The sequence below is a fragment of the Lynx rufus genome, unplaced genomic scaffold (assembly GCF_022079265.1).
Source record: "Lynx rufus isolate CCGP_SWC_20201006 ecotype Redwood Valley unplaced genomic scaffold, mLynRuf1.p SCAF_8, whole genome shotgun sequence".
NCBI lineage: Eukaryota > Metazoa > Chordata > Mammalia > Carnivora > Felidae > Lynx > Lynx rufus.
The window spans coordinates 38689569-38714014 of NW_025814896.1; the positions used below are offsets into that span (position 1 = coordinate 38689569).

At 42.7% G+C, this 24446-nt stretch overlaps 1 protein-coding gene across 1 annotated transcript in view; it reads left to right on the top strand.

Annotated features, from left to right (window-relative positions):
- The window catches only part of SPTLC3 (serine palmitoyltransferase long chain base subunit 3), a 129751-nt gene that overhangs the window by 72351 nt on the left and 32954 nt on the right, over positions 1-24446 (top strand). The window contains exons 7-9 of the mRNA XM_047067546.1: positions 6243-6348; positions 15551-15770; positions 24284-24410. Coding sequence (XP_046923502.1) covers positions 6243-6348; positions 15551-15770; positions 24284-24410 — 453 coding nt within the window. The remainder of the gene's footprint in view (positions 1-6242; positions 6349-15550; positions 15771-24283; positions 24411-24446) is intronic.

Consider the following 24446-nt stretch of genomic DNA (forward strand, 5'->3'; position numbering starts at 1 on the left):
CAGAGGGACAGAGTGGTGAGGAGACACAGAACTAGACACAGAGGCAGAGCTGGCATTTACACCAAGGAGATCTGATTCTAGTTCCCTTGTTTTTAATTTTATTTATTTATTTGAGAGAGAGAGAGAGAGAGAGAGAGAGAACAGAACAGGCGGGGAAAGAGCAGAGAGAAGGAGACACAGAATCTGAAGCATGCTCAGGGCTCCGAGCTATCAGCACAGAACCCGATGTGGTGTTTCAACCCACTAACTGTGAGATTATGACTCAAGCATAAGTCGACGCCCAACTGACTGAGCCACCTCGGTGCCCTTCCAGTTCCTACTTTTAAGCACAATTCGCCTTTACCTCCTTTCCCAGCCTTTTCCAAGGCTGTCTCCCCCTGGCTAGTGGAATGCAGGAGACTTGCTCTTCCATGCAGCCCTCCCAGAGCAAGGCAGTGGGTTAGGCAGATGCAGCCAGGGTTCACTCTGGTTGCCCTTGATCTGAGATGCAGGATCCCAGAACTGACCTCTGAGCCCCCAAGTTGTTCCCTGAATCGCATCTTACCTTCCTGCATTGACCTCAAGCACTTAGGGATCCCAGTTGAGTACTATGTTTAATTCCTCCCGGAGAATCAGAGCTCTACATGCTGCATCGGCCCAGAACTCTGAGGACACTCTGTCCCCATGCTTTAGGCTCTCCCTGTCCTTTGTCTCATGTCCCTGAGGTCAGAATTACTGGTTTCCCTCCCCAGGTACCCAGGCCCTGCCCCTAGCACCTGCCTCACCCTCAAATCAGCTCAGTCCCCTGCTCTCTGTTGCCTTTCGCACTCTTGGCAAGATCACCATGCTTCTTACAAACCTGTCCAAAGGCCATGCAACACCTACCCACATACTGACAGAGCTACCAAGAAAATCTGAGCCTAAGTATTTACCCAAACTATAAAACTTAACATACCAAATTTTCAATGCATCAGAAATTCCCTCACTGATCTCATGAGGAAGAGACTATAAATGTGACTTGAGAAAGACATTTACTTTGCTTACCAAAGTTAGCCATCATGATTATGCTTTTCCCCATAGGGTAAAAAAGGAGGCATTTCCCCCATAGGCTAAAAAAGGAGGCATTTCCCCCATCACCATCTTAAAAGTAAGAATGATTTCTTTGTCATCATTCACAGTTACTGAAGTACCCATTGCTTAATATTCCACATTTGGGCTCAGCATTTGAAGGATGAAATTGGGCATCTCCAAAGGAACAAGAAGAATGGTGGAACAGATGGGAAGTAAGGGCTTAGAGTAACAGGTAGCATTCCTTCATCATCCAACCATCTTTTCACTTAAGAGATATCTGATGGATGCCTATCATGTGCAGACATGAAAATATCTTTGGTGAGCAGCCCATGGAACAGGGAAGCAGGGAATGCATCTAAATGTAGCTGTAGCTGGAGGTGGGTTTTGTGGACTTTTGAAGGAAGAAGGTATGAACCATCAACCACACTGAGCAGCATATGGAAGGTACAGGCCGTATTCAGCCCGACCATGACAGCTGGCCCTGGATCCAGAGGAAGGGAAAGCCACTGACGGATGAGCAGTAAGAACGGTCTTGTGTCTCGATAAAAGGTCAGTGGCACAAGAGAAGAGGAACGAGGAAACCGTGGCAGAAGAAACAGTGTTGTACTGTATGCAAAAGTTAGAACAAAGCCCAATATCGACTTCTTATCATCAGGAAGACACTTTTTGAACTATACCCAACCTCTCTTCTGAGAAGAATATGGCTTCCTTGTTTCCCCGTGCCCACTTTTCACAGTACATTAACTGCAGCTTCCCCAGACCCCAGAGGCTTGTTGATACTATCAGGGCTTTGAATTTAAGGACAGGCTCAAGAACAGGCTCTCAAAGTATATTTGTCACCTAAGCCTGATTCGTTTTTGGCACACTGTTGGATTATTCCAGGTGTTCAGTAATTCAGTAAACCGATTAGTCATGCCTGTGACACACCAGGACTTCCTTTGCATCACTCACCTAGATGTGGCCTCTGTTTTCATTTTTAATGGCTAAATGTTCAGCACCCATCATGCCAGCTTGCTCCTCTCAGCCCTTTACAAACCAAAGAAAATCACTTTATTGAGCCAGATGGTAGTGAATGATGTCTAAGGCATTGCTGATACCCAAATTTGTGGCAATCACAAATTCGTAGCGTGTCATAAGATTAGAAAGATATTATACAATAGTGCTATGTATATGCCCTTGATAGCATCAAATTTATTCTTTTATTTTAATATCTATATCTCAGTATTTTCTTTATATATCAAACTGATTTATTTGCATTTGGTTTTTGGTTGTTGTTGGTTTTATAAACCTGGTGGTTCAGTCAGTTAAGCATCTGACTCTTAATTTCAGCTCAGGTCATGATCTCACAGTTCAAGCCCCACATCATGTTCCATGCTGACAGTCCAGAGCCTGCTTGGGATTCTCTCTCTCCCCCTCTCTCTGTCCCTCCCCTGCTCTCTCTCTCAAAATAAATAAATAAACAAAAAAAAAAGAAACAAAAAACACAAACCTAATCATTCTTTCCTACTTCTTAGAGGTGTCATGAGGATTAACATCATGCAAATATAAGTGCTTTAATAAGCAACATTATTTAAAAATGTTAGCATGTGGCTTGTTGAAACAGTAGACTCGCACAAGGCCTGCAGAACATAAACCACAAACCCCTGAATCCTACAGATCTGTACCCCACATGCTGTAGCATTATACAGGCAGACCCTAAGAACCGAAGAGAAGCTACCAGACACTAATGTAAGTCCAGAATCCCGCACTGAGTGAAGTTATCCCTTTCTCTGCGCAGCTTCTGTGATTCTAAGAGGTCAATGAGTTTCTGCTTCACAAGGGGAAATAAGACTGATTGAATCCCCCTCTGCTCAAGAATCCCAGTGTGTGGACCCCACGGGTTTTCTGAAGCTTCACCAAAGACAATCCCCAGGCAACTCTCTGTTCAAGGGGAACAGGATGAGTTCCCTGCCATGGAAGGGACTGGGATTCCTCTTGTTTCCATCTGCAAAATGCATGAAACACATCGTGGCCATTTAAAGGCTTGTTCTCGGTCCAGCTTGTTAATGCAAGAATGGAGAGAGTCTTCTATGTTCTTTAGTGGTGTCCATTTTAAACCTAATCCCAGACTAAACCTATAATATGTACGTGACCTAGTTGATTGCATAAAAAGTAGAATAACGTCTGCATATACAGATTTTTCAACATCTTAGAATATTCACTTTTTAAGTGACTGCTAATTTGGTTCACTGGGTTTGTTTTTATTATTATGGCATTGGAACCACCCTCATCATGTGTCATTTCTGTACCAAAAAACTTATAAATTCCACTTCGCAGAAGGAAAACACTCTACAGAAATCTTACATTCGTCATTTCTTTATTCCATTCAGAGACTAACAGGCCTGCAGTAGATTATAGAAAAAGGAGCTGTATATCTCAATCACGCGGGTTCCTTCAACATCTTAGGAACTCAGCCTAAAGCAAAATGTCCATACAGGCAAAGGTTTACTGTCCCAGAAATTCTCAAAATAAGAAAGCTGCTTTCTGTTTCCTTGGCTGCCATCTAGTGGGTAATGATGTAGTGTCAGTAAAACACTACATCTGTGAAGACACAAGATGTCTGCCTGTCTTCAAAACCAAAAACACAGTTAATGTAAGAAATATTGCAGAGGGGCACCTGGGTGGCTCAGTCGGTTAAGTGACTTCAGCTCAGGTCATGATCTCATGGTTCATGGGTTCAAGCCCTGCGTCAGGCTCTGTGCTGACAGCTCAGAGCCGGGAGCCTGCTTTGGATTCTGTGTCTCCCTCTCTCTCTGCCCCTCCCCTGCTTGCATTCTGTCTGTCAAAAATAAATAAATATTTTTAAAAAAATTTTAAAGAAATATTATTGCAGAAATGAGGCAAGTATCCTTTTTCATAATTTCTATTTAGATCTTAAAGTGGTATTCTCCTTCCTTTTTCCTGGTCTACATTCCTTTCCATAATCAAACACTGATTTTGTGCTAATATTGTGTGCTGGTACTAGAGCTGTAAGGAAATCCTAAAACAGATTCCACCACAGACTGGGACTAAAAATGAAGTTTCAGGGATCTCCACTGAAAGAAAGAACCTCAGCCAACTTAAGCCTAGACCAGTGACAATCCACTGAATATCTCTTCTTTGGTATATTGCTTCTTGATGCAGTGGCTAAAACCAATATTGACTGTACCGTCTTAGATTTATATCTGCTAGGTTTTTCCTGTGAGCATTTTTAAAAAAATTAATGTTTATTATTTATTTTTTGGGAGAGAGACAGACAGAGAGCAGGGGAGGGGCAGAGACAGACAGAGACACAGAATCTGAAGCAGGCTCCAGGCTCTGAGCCGTCAGCATAGAGCCCGACACGGGGCCCGAACTCATGAACATTGAGGTCATGACCTGAGCCAAAATCAGTTGCTTAACCAACTGAGCCACCCAGGAAGCCCTCCTGTGAGCATTTTTTAGTGGAATCTCTAATGCCTGATGAACATTACATAGCAGTCAGGTCAGCTGTTCAGTAGCATCTCCAGCTTTTCAAACTGAAATCAGATTATAGACCTAACGTATTTTGGTTTCAGATTCTCAAAAAGGGAGAGTTCTGAAGGTACAAAGAAATGTGGTAAAAATATAATGAATCTAAAAAACTTGCACATAAGCCTCTGCCTTTTTTCTCTCTCTCTGGGCTTTGCAAGTTAAACACACACACACACACACACACACACACACACAGCCCTACAGCTGGAATGGTAGGCCAATCTTCCCCAATAATCACTCAGCCTAAGTCCTCAGTCATCTACATCTGGCTGCAGATAAATGAAAAGTCACTGTGAATTATATTTGACATAACAAGTTAACAAGAATAATCCACCAGACATCCATCCTTCTTTGTTCAACATGACCATGGAGTAGTTTGAGAAGAAGGAACAAGAGCTCTCAACTAAGGTAGTGGTTCCGAATGCGTGTCATGGTACCAGACTGCATAGGTTCAGATCCTGGCTATGCTGGTTGTGATCATAAACTTCAGGCAATTTACCAGACCTATATGTGCCCTGGTTTCCTGAAACATAAAATGAAGGTACCTCCCCTTAGGGTCATGTTTAGGATTAGACAAGTCATTACAAAGAATATGCTTAGAAGGAAGGCTGGAATCCAGATAGGGCTTAATAATTGTGAGCACTTATTAATGTATCCAGATGCTTCCAAATAATTTTCGAAGGAGTGCTAATTTTTCCCGTGCCTTAAAGTTTGGAGTGGGGGATGTCGAAAGTCATGTCTCAAAGTGTAGGAAGTGAGACACCTGCCAGCAATGACACCACTCTGTACTAACTCAGCTAAACTCTCATATGCTCATGGCTACACAACTGGTGAGTATCAGTTAATGATATACCTCCAAGTTCATTTTAACCTGGTATCAAAGCTGAAGCCCACAGGATGCACTTAATGGAGAATCTCCAATCTCTGCCGAAGCAGGAGAGGAGAGCCCTTTAAGAGTTTATGAAACCAGGGTGCCTGGATGGCTTAGCCGGTTAAGCGTCTGGCTTTTGACTTCGGCTCGGGTCATGATCTCACAGTTCGTGGGTTCGAGACCCACAGTGGGTTCTGCACTGGCAGTGCAGAGCTTGCTTGGGATTTTTTCTCTCTCCTTCTCCCTCTGCCCCTTCCCTGCTCGTGTTCTCTCAATCTCTCTCTCTCTCTCTCTCTCAAAAGAAAAAGAGCCTATAAAACCATGTGCCTCCAGCAGGGGGTGGGGGTGGGGTGATTCTGCCTACTATATAAACCTGACTATTCATCTTGTCAGAGTTAAATTGTACTAAAGTATAAGCCTCCCCAGGTGTTCTCTGATTCTAATCTGGCTCTCTGAAAAAGTTCAGGTCTAAGCCTGAACCTAAGAAACCTGATGCCTTCTCTTGGGGTGCCTGGGTGGCTCAGTCGGTTGAGCGTCCAACTTGCGGTCTGTGAGTTCAAGCCCCGCATCAGGCTCTGTGCTGACAGCTCAGAGCCGGGAGCCTGCTTCTGATTCTGTGACTCCCTCTCTGTCTGCCCCTTCCCTGCATGCTCTATATCTCTATCTCAAAAATAATAAACATTAAAAAAAAAGAAGAAGAAAGAAACCTGATGCTTTCTCAAAAAAGAAAATGGGGGAGGAAAAAGCAAACCCTGTCATGACTCACTTTCTTTTTTGGTATTATTTAAAGACATGCAAAGCCTAGAGAAGCTCCTGAGAGATGCTGTAATCTATGGCCAGCCTCGAATCCGCAGAGCTTGGAAGAAGATTCTCATCCTAGTTGAGGGCATCTACAGGTATGTAAATCACCTGAGATGTTTGCACACAGTGGGGCCTGTAGCAAGCTAACAAATGAGGAAAGGCTGACCTCTCCTAGCTAAATGGAAAAACGAGTTAGGTATTAGGTATTATGGAGAGACCTGAGCCAGAGCTACCAATGTGAGCTGTCAGCCTTGGGTCACCTATCTTTTCAATGTCTGTACATATGGCAGAATACCTTGGAGGCTGGATGCTTGTGAAGGTGTCCTCAGAAATGCCCTTAGAGGGCATTGCAATAATTCTTTCCACTACCTTTCACTGGCCCACAACTTCAAAGGCTTTTGCTGGCTGGGTTATTCAACATCAGAATGCTTCTTGCCTTCTATGGCTATAGTAGATATGGCTGCTACGTACCCAGGTGCTTCTAACTAGACAGTACACACAAACTCCAGTGGCTTGCTGAACTTGGCCAGTTGTTGGCATTAGAATACAAAAACCCTGCTCATCTTCCACAAGGTAAGACTAACCTCAAGGGCAATTCCTGATCCAAAGCTGGGAGTGGCTGGACTCAGCATCTGAAGGTATGCTCCATTTCCCACCACTTTGAAGCTAAGTGGACAAAACACCCACTAAGCCACTGAGAGCTGCACTTTTATGAGGAACATGGTGGTGGGATTTGCTTCATTCTCTGTCCGAACTGATTACTGACACTAAAATGAAGGGTGCCTCCCACCCCTTCTGTTTAATGCCCAAGTCCCTGAGTCAAAGAAACATCATCTCAGAGTGCTCACTCCTAAATCAGCTCTCAAACAATCGTAATGTTGAAAGAATCAAGGGAGACGTTTCTTATAATTACAGAAAAGTGAACAATATTAAACAGAAGGGAATGAGAGCTTAACTTCCCTGCAAGGAGAAGTGTGTTTGCAAAGGAAACTTGAGATCTGATAGAGCTCTTCATTCAGCCAGAGTGCACATCGTTTCTGTTCCATGAATAGATAAACCAGCAGCAGAAGAAATGTGTCTTCATCCCTTTTGGAAAAAAAGAAGTACTTTCTACTAAATGTAAAATAATAATAATAATAACAACAACAACAATAATAAGCCAGATATCATTTTGTTTTTTCTCTAGTCCTTACTGCCCCAGGGGTTGGTGTTCTGGGTGTTCCCAGTGCTTCTGTGGGGTTGCAAAGCTGGTATTTCACGTTTTCAGTAACCCAATGTATGCAGTACCTCCTCAGGTCAGCCCCCAGACCGTGTCTTCTTTGTGAAGTCTTTGCAATCACCTTAAAGCAGCATTCTCAACCAAGGTGATTTCTTCCCCGCAACCCACCTCTACTCTGGACACACTTGGCAATTGTCAGTTGTCGCAACTTTAGTACTACTGGCATCTGGTGGGCAGAGGCGAGGGATGTTGCTAGACATCCTACAGTGCACAAGGTAGGCCCTTACAACAGAGGATCACCCTGCTCAAAATATCAACAGTGCTGAGGCTGAGATACCCTGCTGTGGATTAATTCAATTAATAATTCAATTTAGGGGCTCCTGGGTGGCTCAGTCAGATAAGCATCCGACTTTGGCTCAGGTCATCATCTCACGGTTTGTGAGTTTGAGCCCCATGTGAGGCTCTGTGCTGAGAGCTCAGAGTCTGGAGCCTGCTTCAGATTCTGTGTCTCCTTCTCTCTCTGCCCTTCCCCTGCTTGCTCTCTCTCTATCTCTCTCTCTCTCTCTCTCTCTCTTTCTCTCTCAAAAAAACCCAAAATAAACATTTAAAAAAATTAAAAAAAATTCAATTTAATTAATAATTTACTCACTGGCCTTGAACTTGCTACTTTTGGGAAGTCATCTCCTATGGACTCTGGGCTGTCATAACCTCAGGCACAGGTCTTGCTCCCTTGTGTGATCTGTGCCAGCTGCCAGCTTAGGAGGGGAGCCCTTATCTAAACACCTGTCATTCAGGCCTGGGCTTGCAGGAGCATGGATCAGCTGAGGGAGAGCAGATGGGGCGTCTCCTTTAACCAGAGTTAACCGAATCCAACTGCAAATAAACAAAGCTTAGCTCCACTAAAGGAAAGTTGTGTTTTAAGTACTTTGATCGTGGCTGAAATTAAGTGGACCACCAGCGTTTCACTGTCAACTATTCCCATCAGTTACATAGAGAAACCACTCCAGCAGCAAGGCTTGTTAATGGCTGGGCCCATGTCACACCATGGTCTCAGGAGGGCAGGAGGGCCAGGTGTGGACTTTTGGCTCCACACCGGCATGGCACCAAACCACAACCTGGGATTCACTAGCAATGGTGCCTGCTCTGTTATCTCATACTGTGTAACAAGCCATTTGAAGCATAACGGCTTACACACAGCAATGAGTTAATATTCCCCACATCGCTGTGGGTTGTCTGGACCAACTGGGCAGTTTTTCTGCTCCACGTGGTGCTGGTTGGGGTCATTCATGGGGTTGCATTCAGCTGGGAGTTCAGCTGGGATCTGGAATGTGAAAATGACCTCACTCAGCACTGGCGGTTGACTGAAGTACCTTGTTCCCTTCTCTTCTCTGGAGTGCCTTCTCCATATGTAGGCTCTTCTCACTGAGCGATCAAGCTGGAGCTTCCTTACAACATGGAAGGAACATCTGTCTTCCAAGAAGATGAGAGCAGAAGCTGCTGCCTTTTAATGGCTAGGCCTAGAACCAGTACAGCAAATCTGCCATGCTCTATTGGTCAAAGTATGGCAAAAGGCCAGCTCAGATTCAAGGGGAAGAGAGAGAGCACCTCTTTTTTTTTTTTAATTTATTTTTGTTTATTTATTTCTGAGAGAGAGAGAGAGAGAGAGAGAGAGAGAAACAGACAGAGTGTGTGTAGGGGAGGGGCAGAGAGAGAGGGAGACACAGAATCTGAAGCAGGCTCCAGGCTCTAAGCTGTCAGCACGGAGCTCAGCGCAGGGCTCAAACTCACAGACTGTGAGGTCCTGACCTGAGCTGAAGTCAGACACTTAACCAACTGAGCCACCCAAGTGCCCCAGAGCCCACCTCTTAATGGGAGGATTGGCTTGTGTGTGGAGAGATGGGGAGACTTGCAGGCAGTCTTTGGAGACAATCTACCATAGTGGCTCAGTCATCCTGACATTTATTTATACAGTGAAACCTCCACTTTCCATGGACCTCCCTTCACAGGAGCTTTCTTTTATCTTACCCGCACAGAATCTTGTCTTTAAATGAAACTGTGAGCTAAAAGGGCCCATTCAATGCTAAGAAGCAGGGCACCATTTAGGCCTCAATATTTCCTGGGGCCTCAGTTTCCTCATTTTTAAAACAAGGCTAGCCTAGACTGGAGTTCTGGCACATAGTGGGCATTCTCATTTGCTTCTATCACCAAAAAATGAAATTATTTCCCACAGGATTTTCCAAAGGGCCAGGGTTAGGAATCAACAGTTCAGAAACACACTTCTACTTTTTAGAGTTGTGTTATAGACACATACCTTGTTGATATCAACACAAAGCTTCCTTTGAAGTTTTACTCCCAGATATATATTTTTTTATCTATTGCTATGGTTTGCCACCATGGGCAAAGTCCCCCCACCACAAAAGCCTCCCATGAGTCCATTTTTTTTTCATAATTCCTAAAAAGAGCATTCAGCCAAATCAGACAGTTTCAGGCAAGTATCAAGGTAGGAAAAGCTAGATACCAAGTCTAAGAAGTCCATAAACTTCACAAAAGCAGTTATGAGAATGATAATTATAGTAATTAATAGTAATGACAATAATAATGCCGCCATCCATAAACCATCTAAGTCTCATTATCTATATAGAGAATATGGAGGAGCCAGGGTTTGGAGGAAGGCCCAGGCCCTGGGTTCAAATCCTAGTGTTGTCACCTACAGCGCTGTATCCTTCATAGGGTTCTTTTGTAAATATTAAATAAGATCATAGGACCAGTTCCTGACAGAAGCCCAGCCCACAGTAAGTCCACAACAAGGGCAGCTGTCTCCATCATTAAATTTATTTTCAGTTGAGGAAGTTGCAACGTGGAAAACGGTAAGCTGTCTGCAGAGTGAAGCTGTTTGCTCTTCACCCAGCTGGAGAATGGATGTCAGGGGAAGGAGCTCACATTTATTATGTGTCTGCTACTTACTAAACACGTGGGCTTACTCCTTGCTCCCCATGTGTGATTTTGAGTAAGCCTCCCCTGTACATTTTTTATAAAGCATTTTATATCTATTTTTAAAGGTTTATTTATTTTTGAAAGAGCACGAGTGGGGAAGGGTCAGAGAGAGGGGGACAGAGGATCTGAAGTGGGCTGCGTGCTGACAGCACAGAGCCCAAGGTGGGGCTTGAACTCATCAACTGAACCATGAGACCATGACCTGAGCCAAAGTCAAACACTCAACTGACTGAGCCACCCAGGTGTCCCCCCAGTATTTTGATGTCACTGTGAAGATGAAGACACTCGACTCAAGGCAGATGGCTGAGATGAGAGAGAGCCAGGGTTCAAACCAGGCAGCCCTGCTGGGACAGAGGCCACATATCAACAAGGGAGTCCATTCACGTGTCGCCATCCAACGAAGTAAACACAGAAAAGGTGAAGTCATCCATGTGGCCTTCACCATTTACCTACCTAGGGTTCAGTTTCTTCATCTGTAAAATAGGGAGATTGAAACTTGAAATATAAAGTTCCATGAGTTCATGATTTGGGGCTTAAAAGTACAATCGTATTTTAGCATTCTCATCTGCTTTCTTTTAAGTATTGTTTTAAAGTCAGACTCTTCTAGTTTTGTGTCTCTGAAAAGTCATTGTGGTTGAGAAATCTCAAAACTACTAAAAAATCTACTAAAGGGGCACCTGAGTGGCTCAGTCAGTTAAGTGTCCAACTCTTGATCTCAGCTCAGGTCTTGATCTCAGGGTCGTGAGTTCAAGCCATATATATATATATATATATATATATATATATATATATACACACACACACACACACACACACACACACACATATTTATGTGTGTGTGTATACACACACACACACACACACATATTTATGTGTGTGTGTATACACACACACACACACACACACACACACACTAGAGAAGGGCAGCGGGTCCCAAATAACCTGGGATATAATCTAGTATAACTAGAGCCCAAACTTCCAAAATAAAAAGTATTAAGAAATAATAACTAGCCCTTCCAGAAAATACATATGTAAACAAATGTTTAAGTCTCAGAATATCATTTCCTCTAAGGACGTAAGCCATTCTCCTGCCCAAATTAATGTAAGTTTAAGGATTGAGAACTTTAACCTACGGTTTAAACAAATAAAGAAAAAAGAAAAAGAAAGTACTTTATTTTTAATTAGTCTTAGCTCCTTTCTTTTCCTCTCTTTACCTTCTTTTCTTCCTTGGATTATGCTTTGGGCCCGCCAAGGAGATTTTTCCACCATGTAAGTTGGCAAATCAGTGGTTTAATGCCCAATCCTGCCAATGGATAATATGCTTTATATGTGGAGGAGAAGGTGGTGAGAGGGAGATTTCAAAAAAGAGTCTTGTCACTTAGCTAATACATTATGTAACAGAAAAGATATAAAGAAATTATTCACTAGCTTGCTGGTTTAAGAATAATTCAGGTCCTTTCACAGAGCTTCAAATGAACGGGTAGAATTATCTCTACCTACAGTTGTATTTTAGTTGTTTTTCTTTTTTTGAAGTCTCTGAAACACAACCTTCCATTCAGGAAGAAAAAATAAAACACTTCATTTTTGGCAGTGTTTTTTGATGGCAATTTATAGGAATCACACAGATAGCCTTTTTTATGCATGCACAATCTCAATATCCCACTATAGGAAAAGGTTCGATTCAAATTTGGTCACACTGAGAAAATGAAAACTTAGTGCGGGTGAATATAACTCTTTATAAAAGCTGAGTTCTCCCTAGGACCCATGTGTGCCCTGCATTAACTCCAGAAATCAGCAGTATTGTAGAGTCATTAATCTTAGAGGAAGAAATATAAACCAGGTGGGCAGACTCCTAACATCAGCTAGACCAGCCCCAGCGAAGGATAGCTAATTAGCTGCCTTGAGTGTCTGCAAACTGTTCAGCATTAACTCTGGCTCCTGCCAAATTCGGTTCCAGAACAAAGAATGGCTCTTTGTGACATGGCAGGTTTTTAGCATAGTTGTGTTACCAACTTATAACATGTTAAAGATGAGAAGTAGATTCTAGAATTTTGAGGGCATATAGCTATTTATTATGTATGACACACATATGCCTCTCTCCTAGAAGATTCGACACAGAGTATTGTCAAGGGCTACCAATTTCTCGAGTTGGGCCTCACTGCAACCATTTTCTCGTAAGCTCCTCCTAAGAAAAAGAATGACTCAACGAGTGCTCATTATGTGTCAGACACTTCACAAGCATTATTTCTAGGCTTCCTTAAAAAGACCTTATGAGCAGGGTTCCATCATCATGCTTGTTCTACGTGAAGCAAAGAACATCACGTACGTTGCCCAAGTCCTCAGCTGGGAAGTGGTGTGGCTACAATCTAAGCTTAGTCAGATGGCCTTACCTTCTACTCTCAATGCAAACCATGTGAACAAGCAATTAATCTAAGAAAATACTGGAATTAACTTACAAACTTATATAAGAGAAAATGACTGTATTTGTTTTCCATTTCATGAAAATCTGAAAACAGCCATTCAGACTGGCCTTGTGAAAAACACAAATGCAGTAAACTGGCTTCATTAAAATTACCAACTTCTGCTCTGCAGAAGACCATGCCATGAGAACAGGAAGACAAGCCAGAGACTGGGAGAAAATATTTGCAAAAGATAGATCTGATAAAGGACTGTTATCTAAAATACACAAAGAACTCTTAACACTCACCAGTAAAAAGCAAACAACCTGATTAAAAAGACCTTAACTGACACCTCACCAAATAAGATACATACATGGAAATTCACATATGAAAAGATGCTTCACATCATATGTCATCAGGGAAATGTAAATTAAAGCAACAAGATACCGCTACACATCTGGTAGGAGGCCAGAATCTGGAAAAATGACAACAGTAAAATGCTGGCGAGGATGTATGTGCCACAACAGAAAGACTTATTATACACTGGTGCTGGGAATGCAATATGTACAGCCACTTTGGAGGACAGTTTGGTGGTTTCTTACAAAATGAAACATATTCTTACCATACAATCCAGCAATCATGCTCCTTGGTATTTACCCAAAGGAGTTGAAAATGTGTCCATACAAAATCCTGAAAGTGGATGTTTATAGCATCTTTATTCATAATTGCCAAAACTTGGAAGCAACCAAAATGTCCTTCAAGTCAGAGGATGAATAAGTTAACTGTGCTACATCCAGACAGTGGAATGCTATTTGGCACTAAAAATGAAATGAGCTCTCAAGCCATAAAAAGATATGGAAGAGACCTAAATGCATATTAATAAGTGAAAGAAGCCAATCTAAAAAGTCTACCCAGTGCATGATTTCAACTATATGGCATTCTGGATAAGGCAAAACTCTGGAGAGAGTGAAAAGATCAGTAGTTGCCAGGGGTTGGGTGGGGAGAGGAACAAATAAGCAGAACACAGTGGATTTGGGGGGCAGTGAAGATAGTCTGTAAGATATCCTAAGAATGGGTACATGTCCTCATACGTTTGTCCAAATTTACAGAATGCACAACACCAAGAGACAACCCTCATGTTAACTCTGGACTTTGGGTGGTGATGATGTGTCAACATAGGTTCATTTGTAACAAAGGCATTGCTCTGGTGAGGGATGTTGATAATGGGGAAAGTTATGCAGATGTGGGGCAGGGAGTGCATGGGAAATCTCTGTACCTTCTGCTCAATTTTGATGTGACCTTAAAACTGCTCTAAATAAGAAAGGCCTTTAAAGAAACCAAAAGTACAAATCCTGCACTTGATGATCATTATACTCCCTCCAGACCAACACTACTTGGCCTGGGCAACTGCACAACCAGCTGGACTGTTTTGACTGAATCGATCTGACACTTAAGTTTATTTTTGTATTGCATTAAATTTAATAAATAAACTAATTAGGAAGAAGGGAGAAGTTCAACTTTCTGTTTGCGTCAATCGATTAGTTCTTGAGCTAAATTGAAGGGTTGCTTGAGTTGTTTGACAATCTCCTTTGTGTGGTGAGGGTGAGAGTCTGTGTGTTTTCATAGAACTCGCCTGTCAGTGCAGTCAAAACTGTGTGTGGTATAGACACAGCTCACCAAGTGTTCTGACAACTGATTAAAGCCAAAAGTTCTTTTCAATCCACTGAGTTCCAAAGGTGCCGTGTAAATATGAATTTTACTTATTTATTTACTTCATATTTTTCCCTTTGCTGGAGGACTTGAAGTGATTTTGCAATTTACAATACCATGAAAAATTAAGCACTTAGGACTAAAATAAAAGGGTTCATCTATGGCAGTGGTTCTCAAAGTGTTGTTCCCAACCAGCGATAGGATATCTCCTGGGAGCTTGGTAGAAATACAAATTCTCAGCCCACCCCAAATCTGCTAAATCAGGATCTCTGTGGGGAGTTGGAGGGAGGCAGTAATCTGTGTTTTAAAAAATAATTCAGGGGATTCTGATGCTCACTCAAGAATGAGAACCATTGGCCTAAAGGAATAAAAAGATGGGACACTACCAGATACCTCAAATAAGCCCTTGATTTCCAATAAGCACTGAAGAAGAGATCCTAAGAACTTTCTATGGTGCTTTTATTAATACTATGTGTCTTAGGCAGAGTTCTGTGTGTTTTTAATTCTTTCCTTTAATCTTTGGCAATTCAAGCACTGAGTTTAGGTCAGACAGAACTGGTCAAACAGAGAGCAGCAACCTGATAAAGATGGATTACCATAGAGCAATTTAATTAAAACTAGCAAAATACCTAGAATCCAAAATGGTCAGTCTAGTTACACTAGCTGACTTTACAAATAAATTGATCAACAATGCAGGGAGCTAGTTGTTTACTTGGGAATTAGCTATAACAACTCAAAGCACTTGAATCTACTGAATGTGAATTATACCAATAAAATAATACCAGATTAGCTTTACAAGATTAACAGAGTTATCTTAGCAAAATAGAATATGCCTTAAGAAGAAAGGAATTGCATATCCCTGTCATGGCTGACTGGTGTCAGGGCAGGCTGTCTGAGAAGTACTGGAAGGGAGACCATCACAGAGCTTCCCAAGAAAGTGTACGCAAGTGACAAGCATTTCTCCTTATGCCCTAGCATGGAAGGTTCCATCGTGAATCTGCCTCAGATCGTGGCTCTAAAGAAGAAATACAAGGCTTACCTCTACATAGACGAAGCTCACAGTATTGGGTCCGTGGGCCCAACTGGCCGGGGTGTTGTAGAATTCTTTGGACTGGACCCTCGAGATGTTGATGTGTTTATGGGCACATTCACCAAAAGCTTTGGAGCCTCAGGAGGTTACATAGCTGGAAGGAAGGTAAGAGAGGGACTCCCTGTGTCTATTTAAAACCTGAACACTCTGGGGACACAGTCTGCAGGGCTTCTCTGGATTCCGTGAGGACTTCAGTTCACTTCACCACACCTCAATAGATCATGGCAACCCAGATACAGTGGCTTCACAGCCAAGTAGACCCAGAATGTCAAAGAATTCACTCTCTAATAGTGAATAGTAATCACATTGTAATAAAATGACAACACCAGAAGTATACACAAAGACTTAGTACAAGGAGAGGGATGGTTCACTCTGCAAGGTAGTATCTAAGGAGTCTTAGAATAAATACCAGTCTTGTAGACAAATGATAAGGGAAGGTATCTTTCAAAAAGAGGGAATAATGTATAGCAAACCACAGAAATTGATAAGGGAACGTTACAGAATGAGAAGTAGTTTGGTTTTTGTAGCATGAAAAACATAAAACAGGTAATAGCAACAGTGGGCAAAGGTCAGATTATTAATGAGGTTGACCCTGTACTACAAGTTCTGGGTTTTAAGAGTTTTAATCAAAGCCATAATAAGATCAGATCAAGAGATTTTCTCTGCAAAATAATTCTATCCCACATTTTGGATAAGCCATACATCAAATTGTGTCACCCTCTAATATCTTCTTTGTTAAGATTTTATTTATTTATTTATTTATTTATTTTAAGTAATCTCTATCCCCAATGTTGGGCTCGAAATCATGACCCTAAGATCAAGAGTCACATGCTATGCCTACTGAGCCAGCCAGATGCCCCTCTAATATCTTATCTACATGATTTAAAATTCTCACCTGATGGAATCGGACTATTGAGTGTTATCCCTGTTGTTTTAGGGCCAGTATCATCAAGGGGATTGCCAATATAAACCAATAAGTGTTTAAAATAAATTAAACAGAAGGGTGCCAGGGTGGCTCAGTAGGTTAAGCATCCGATTCTTGGTTTGGGCTCAGGTCATGATCTCATTGTTTGTGGGATGGAGCCCCATGTCAGTCTCTGTGCTGCGCATGGAGCCTGCTGAAGATTCCCTCTCTCTCCCTGTCCCCCACCATCTGCCCCTCTCCCCAACTCATGTTCACTTGCTCTCTCTTTCTCCAAATAAATAAACTTTTAAAAAATAATAAAAAATAAAAGAAATTAAAGAGAGGATTTGATTGATAAAGAAGCCTGTTGTCTGCCCTTTATCCGAGTCCTGATAGCTGTCTCATTCAGGCCTACACCTGTCCCAAAGTGACTTATGACAGTGATGTTGGCTTCTCTGAGGAGGCACACTGGGCCCAAAACCAGTGCATGCAGGTGGCATCAACAGTTTCTCCAAAATTCCCAATTCCTTACTCATTACTTACACACAAGAGTTCAGAGTCCTGGTAAACCAGTTAGACAAATTAGGGATTGTAGCAGAATACAGTCTATTCACTGAAAGCCCATGATTTAAAACAACAGATTTCACTGTGGTCCCTTACCTTGCCATGAGATGCACAAATGCTTCAAATGTTCAGAGTATTCAGTGGTCTTGACCCTTCAATAAGCATTACTTTCTTCTAAGCTCAGAGCATCGTTTTCCATCCTCCCTCCGCTGGCCTTTGGGAATTAGTTTGGTAATGCTAAAAACATAGGGAATGCCTAGGATCTACAAAATTTAGCTAAATCTGGTGAAAGGTTAAACGTTCCCTTCTCAACTGTCGAAGCAAGGGGATCAGAGGGTCTCAAATTTAGGAGGTCCCTTATCCGGGTTACATTGCTTTGTGAGCTTGTGGTTTTGTGATTACTTTAGCAGCAGTTCTGAGCTACAAAATTTTTAACCAAGCGTAACTATGTTTCCTGAACCAAGGGCACCTGAATAAACTGAAGCAAGCATATCCTTGAAATGTTGTCAAATTTGGTAGATGTCACATTTTCCCCCTGGAGTTCCTTCATCTGATATCTGCTTTAAACAAAGACCCCTGATTGGCCTGAAGTCAGGTCCAGCTCACTCGGTTCTCTCTTACTCTCCATCCTAAAGTCAGGAGGACTGTTTTAAAAGTGTGTTTGTTCTTATCTATGTAACTCGTATTCATTTGGGACAGACACTGGGCAATTGTGGAAAATTATCATTTATATTAATTGCAATGCAGAAAAATGTTCATTTCCTTGCTCTTTAAAATACTCATTCTCTGCGCGCCTGGATCCAGAGAACGGCATCATCCTTCCCCCACCCATTTCCTTTCCAGAGGAAAGGTCTTCTCCAGGTCTTCTCCCGCTCCACACTATACACTGCAGTCTCTGAATTTACCACTAGATGGCAGCAAGAATTAGAGCGTGTTTGGCAGAGGTCCATTAGTCCCTACAGAGACTTACTGCCCTAAAAGAGCAAGATGCAAAACCTAGAAAACATAGGGCAGTTTCCAAGACGTGGAGGCCACTTGAGAAAGTGTTTATATGTGCCATTCCCTGATGAGTTCAAAATCGGTCAAATACACACCTGTCTGGAATGGTTTTGGTGAGTCTGTGATAAACTCAGATAAATTGGTTTCCTTCCAACCTGCTATGCCTAAGAGTTAATGGAATTTTGGTATCTACTTGTCTGTACCTTTAGTTTTTTTTTTTTTTTTAGTTATGTTAATTTTTTTTAATGTTTGTTTGTTTATTTATTTATTTATTTTTGAGAGAGAGCATACATGCATGAGCAGGGGAGGGGCAGAGAGAATCTCAAGCAGGGGATTCAGACAGGACGTGGGGCTGGATCCCACCAACCAATCCCAGGAACTGTGAGACCACGACCTATGCTGAAATCAATAAACTGATGCTTGGAGCGCCTGGGTGGCTCAGTCGGTTAAGCGGCCGACCTCGGCTCAGGTCATGATCTCGCGGTCCGTGAGTTCGAGCCCCGTGTCGGGCTCTGTGCTGACAGCTCAGAGCCTGGAGCCTGTTTCAGATTCTGTGTCTCCCTCTCTCTGACCCTCCCCCGTTCATGCTCTGTCTCTCTGTGTCTCAAAAAAAAAAATAAAATAAAACGTTAAAAAAATTTTTTAAAAATAATAATCCGATGCTTAATCAACTGAGCCACCCAGGTGCCCCAAGTCATATTAATTTTAAATTACGTGTGGTTTCCATTTAACTCACGGTTTTCAATCCTCTGGATTTTGGAGTATTTTTGCAAAAAAAAAATTTCACTTTGACTTTGTTTTGAATTAGGATTTTTAATTGATAGGTCATAGGATTGGACAAATGCTAACAGTTTTAATTTGAAAGAAATCTTTCCACTTACCTATTTAAATAATTAGAAGAGTTTTCAGAGTTTAATCATATTTTCTCCCGGATATTTTGCAGTGTATACTTCAGTTTGGGGATGTACTGCAAAATATCCAGGATTCTAACCTTTGAGTACAAAAGCAACAAAATTTACCCCTAAGAATGTTAAAATGCACACACTAGAACTTTACATTTTTCTGAATCCCTAATAATTTCAATTTCACTATGTTCATGGGGTTCTTAGTGAATCTTGAGAGTTGAAAATAATTACTTGGGTCAAAATATCTAGAAAAAGGTACAACTGTCTGGCTCTCTTTTTAAATGTCAGTGCTAGGGTTAAAAGTAGAGACACTATGTTCCTAATAGCAGTTTCTAGGAGGCTCTAGAAGTCTTTGTGGAGTTGATCAAAGTCAGGACTACAGTCTTTGTTAGCCACCAGACATGTCACAGAAAGAAAAGTGTTTGGAAACAAGGGGAGAAAAAAAATGATTTGGTGCTAAGATAGTATCACTGAGAGTAAAGATTCTGTCTTGGCCTCAGGCTTGCTGTCAGAGAATGTCCGACAAAGTCATCTCTGCTTGTTGTAATTTACTGCCCTGGCCTCGACCTTCTCTCCCCGCTTTAGGGAGACCTCCCAAATGGTCTCTCCAGAGCCAGCAAGATTTTGCTATTTTGTTCACTTTGAGTTTAGAACTGCTGTAGATGATCTGTGAGCAACCCAACTTGGAACATTCTGTCCTTTCAAGACCTTTGAGGTGAAGTATCAGATAATGACTTCTCTCCACCTGTTAGAGCCTGAGCTGATGGGGCTAGGTTTCTTATTTTTGTTTTTTAATGTGTGTGTCGATCCAGTTGCTAAGGAGGTGTGGTCAACACTGAAGACCCTGATTTTGAGGGGTCCAAATATGTCTCAGGCATGGATCCTGAGTCCCCTTGCATGCCTGCTGCTAACCACTGGCTTTCATAGTCTCCATAGGCTGAGAAGATTGCAAGCAAGTGAAGAAAAGGTAGCCTTAATGATTGATAGATTGCAGGGCTAGAATTCTGGAGGAGGGAAGTCTGACAGGGCAGCCAAGTTTGGGGTGAGCGTTAGCCCCAGAAGCCTGTGTGCCAGACAAAGGCAGGCCTCTTGCAGAAGCTAGCTCTGCCCTGTCTGCTCAGCCCCGGCTATATTTAACAGCCCTTTGAAGTAAATGGGGGTCATGGTATGAACACCGAGATGTTTATTCTAAGAGCCTCCTGTCTGACTTCCTCAGCAAACTACCCTTGCCCTTGAACTCCAGGCCCATGGGTAGAGAAAATAATCAGGGTTTTGAACTTACAAAAAAGACTTGGAAACCTTGGTAGGAGGAGACCTCTAACCCACCCTGAAGGAAGACATAACCCAGACTTTCCTTGAAAAGACCAAAGCAAACTCTTAATTCATGGCTCCTGGTGCCCAGTGGGGGAATGAGAAGAGGGAACCAGAAACCAGGCATCAAGACCTTCCTTGATGCTCAGCAGAAGTTACTTAAAGAGCCCCACTTTCTGAACCACACAAGAAAACTAGCGCTGTCCACAAACTAAGACCTTCAGAGGAAGGGGACCCAGTCTAAAAGAAATAAGATGGTGGGCAAGACAGTCTTAATGTTAAAAGGGAATGATAACTGCTTTGATGAGGCATTTATTCAAACTAAGAATGCACATGACCTTGGCTTTATGAAATTTCCCAATTTGGAAAGGAAAATTAGGGGCTGAGGACATTGAGAAGAGCCCTTTAGGGACGCAAGAAAGCTTTGTTTTGTTTCTTTGTCTGATCTTTGTCCAGTGATGCCCCAAAACGAAGAGAATATTTCTATTCTTATTCCTAAGCATACAGCTTAGTTACCCTCTATATACCCTATATACTTCAGGGACCCTCCCCATCCTTCCTCACTCCCTAAAACCCCTCTTCTTTTCATTAGATCATCAGTATTTACCAGGCCCCTGCTAGGTACCCACCATTCTGGGCTTTAGAAGAGTGTTTAATCCATCCCTGCTCTCAAGGGGGTCTCACTCCCCTTGGAGAAACAAGAGCAATAGCCCCAAAGAATTTTGAGACTGATGTGATTCGGTCTGTAGTTTAGTGCTGTTGACACTTGAGTATATTAGGGATTCTTCCCACCTCCCCCCAAAAAGGAGCAATCTGTGGATCAGGGAAAGTATCACAGTGAAGTACAAGTGAAGGTGGTAGTCTCTGTGCTCCCCTGCCCCCCTCACCGCATGCCAGGCCAGCCCCTCTGGTCTGGAGAAGTATTGTAGTGTGGTGCTAAGGGTGGGGATTCCAGAGCCAGGCCGTTTGGGTCCAAATCCTTGTTATCCAACCATGTTTTGTTTGGATAATGAGCCACCCAAGCACATCTTTAAGGATTTTTAAAAATTTTTTTCATTTATTTTGGGGGGGGTGCAGAAAGAGAGGGAGAGAGAACCCAACAGGCTCTGTGCTGTCAGCCCAGAGCCCTATGCGGTCTCACAGACTGTGAGATCATGACCTGAGCCGAAATCAAGAGTTAGACACTTAAACTGACTGAGCTACCCAGGTGCCCCCTAGGTACTACATATATATTAACTCATTTAATTTTCATAATGACCCTGAAGTTAGCATTACTATTATCTCATTTTTCGGAGAAGAAAAGTAAAACCCAGAGAGATTTAGTAACTTGCCGATGGTCACACATCAGTAAGTGGCAGAGCCAGGATTTGAACCCAAGCAGTCAGGTTCCAGAGCTTGTCCTGTAACTCCTTGGTCATGCTTCCCTTCAAGGGAATAACTTTGTCGTGAGAAATTTTCCCTCTACTCCCGACTGACTCTTTATGCTTTGCTGATAAGATGCCGGCCTCATTCCTAATTTTAGCACATGCCCATGCCTTTCCCTTCCTCTGCATCTGTCCAAATCCATCCATCCTTCAAGGCCAGATCACCTCCTTGAAGCAGCCCTTTCCAGCCTTAGTCCACATGAGCCCCCATCATCCTGTCACCTGTGCCCTACCCACTCTCTCCTACTCGGGTTCCCCAGCATTGTCAGGCACTAACTCTCAACAGAGAAAGAAAACCTTTGATGTTGCTCATGGAGCAGCACTGAGCATAATGCTGTGAAGAACAGCCTGGCTTCAGCTACCCTGGAAAATGACCATCTCTCTCTCTCTCTCTCTCTCTCTCTCTCTCTCTCTCTCCCCCCCCTCCCTCTGAGCTGCACACTCTCCACCCCCACCTCTGCCCCCCAATCCTCCAGAGTGAACTTTCCAAATACTGTGTGGCCAATGCTTTAAGTCAGGCCATCATGATGCACATACTCTTTGACTATGGTGAAAACCCACCCAACTGCCTGTATGAGATTCACTAAACAAAAGCATAGATGGAAACTTAATTTTAATTTTAATGTAAGTGGATAATGGCTACCAGGGACTAGTCTTTATATCTTCCTTCTCTTCTTAGTCTCCCATATCTAGAACAGAGCCTGGAGCAAGTCCTTGTACAAATTTGCTGAAGGAAAAATGAAAGCAGAGAAGAAGGCCCCGGGGGTAGGGAGAAGAAAGAAAAGGGACAGGAAAGGATAAGAAAGGATAGGGAAGGGAAGGGAAGAAGGAAATACTTAGGAATGGAGAGGAGAAAAAGATTTAAATGGAGAATTTGAAACGAAAAAGGGAATCAGAGTAGAAGGAAGAAACAAAAGAAAGAAATGAGTATGAAATGAAGGACAATAGAAAGAAAGTTGGGGAAGAAGGATGATGGAAGAGGAGATTTAGAATGAAGGACACATTGAAGGAGGCAGGAGGGACAGAATGGAGCTGCTAGTGTCCCCCATGGGCCAGGTAGGTGCATCACATCATCAACCACCTGTGAGATGGGCCGTTCACTTTACTGAGGAAGATGAGCTCAGAATGCTTAAAACGGTGGGACCCCTGAGTGGCTCAGTTGGTTTGGCGTTCGACATTGGCTCAGGTCATGATCTCTCTCTGTCCCTCCCCCACTGGCACTCTTCCTCTCAAAACTAAATAAAACATTAAAAAATTTAGAAAAAAAGAATGTTTAAAATGCTTGTGAACAACCATAGTACCCTTTCTCCAAGCGAGATGGAAAAGTGAAGGGTGGGCACAGTCCCAGGCTTAGGGGTGGAAATGGGTGTTTAGGAGGAGATGGGTCTGCCCAAAGCAGGGCTTTACCCAGTTCACCTTATGAGGGAATAGATCAGAAAAGACCCCTCAGTGGGATTCTAAACTGTCTCCTCATCTTTGAAGAGAAGGTGGCTGATCCTTTTCTGACTCATTGCTAATTTGAGAACTATCATCAGCCCACTAGCTCTTCTGCAGAGCATCCTGAGGGTCCTAAGCCATGAGCCAGCACAGGTGGACCAGTGGATGGTCCAGTCAGTCAATACTGAGCACCTCCAGATGCAAGCTTATGGCCCTCCCCACTGTGGCATTGTGTTATAGGAGCTTCTTAAGGCTTTCAGCAAGCTTACCTGGGACCTTCTATTTGGCCTCAGGAGTCAGGCATGCAAGCAAAGAGTCATTCCTATCACTAAAGACCAGCATCTGCAGTGGGTCAGCACTCCAAATAACGTTGCACAAAAATTGCAATAGCTGTCTGCTGACCAAGGCATAACCAGAGTCTATCTGGTCCTCATGTATAATCTGGTTTAATTTCCCACCTCTCCCTTCTGCCACTCCCTTTTCTTCTTTATCTGTCTTGATTCTTTAAGACCATTCCTCCTCTTCACTGAAGCCCTCCCTCCCCATCTCTTCCTCTTCACTGAAGCCCTCCTTCCCACTCTGCTCCCACTAGCAATACCCATCCCTGTCTTCCGAAGTCTTATCACCCTATTGCATATACAGGTTTGCACGTCCTGTTACTTTTCCTCCCATTACTTTTCCCTGGGCACAATCTAATGTTGTAGGCTCAAGGGCAAGAAGCGCATCCTGTATTCTTTGGAGATTCCTGCATACAAAGCCAGTGCTCCTACGTGCTAGGTATTCAACAAATGTTTGGGAAATCGTTTTTGCTTTACACATGTGGTTTTGCCTTACAGACTTTAACTCTGAATTCTCAGCATCCCACTTTTGTATGCCATGTAGGTTTTTGCGGGAGAGGCTAAGAAGAAGAGATAACACAAAATAAACCGTTTGGTGATTCCCCCTTGAAAATCAGACCACATTCGAGAATCAAACGTCTTGTCCTATGATAGGTGGGGAGGGGATGAGATATAATTCTCACCACAAACATTGAGACTTATTTGCCTTCTTTTGGGGCTTACTCTTTTATTAAAGGACCTTGTGGATTATTTACGAGTTCACTCACATAGTGCTGCTTATGCTACATCCATGAGCCCACCGATAGCAGAGCAAATCATCAGATCAATGAAATTTATCATGGGACTGGATGGAACCACACAAGGTAAGAGGGTATGAGGGGAGCACAACTCCCATAAAT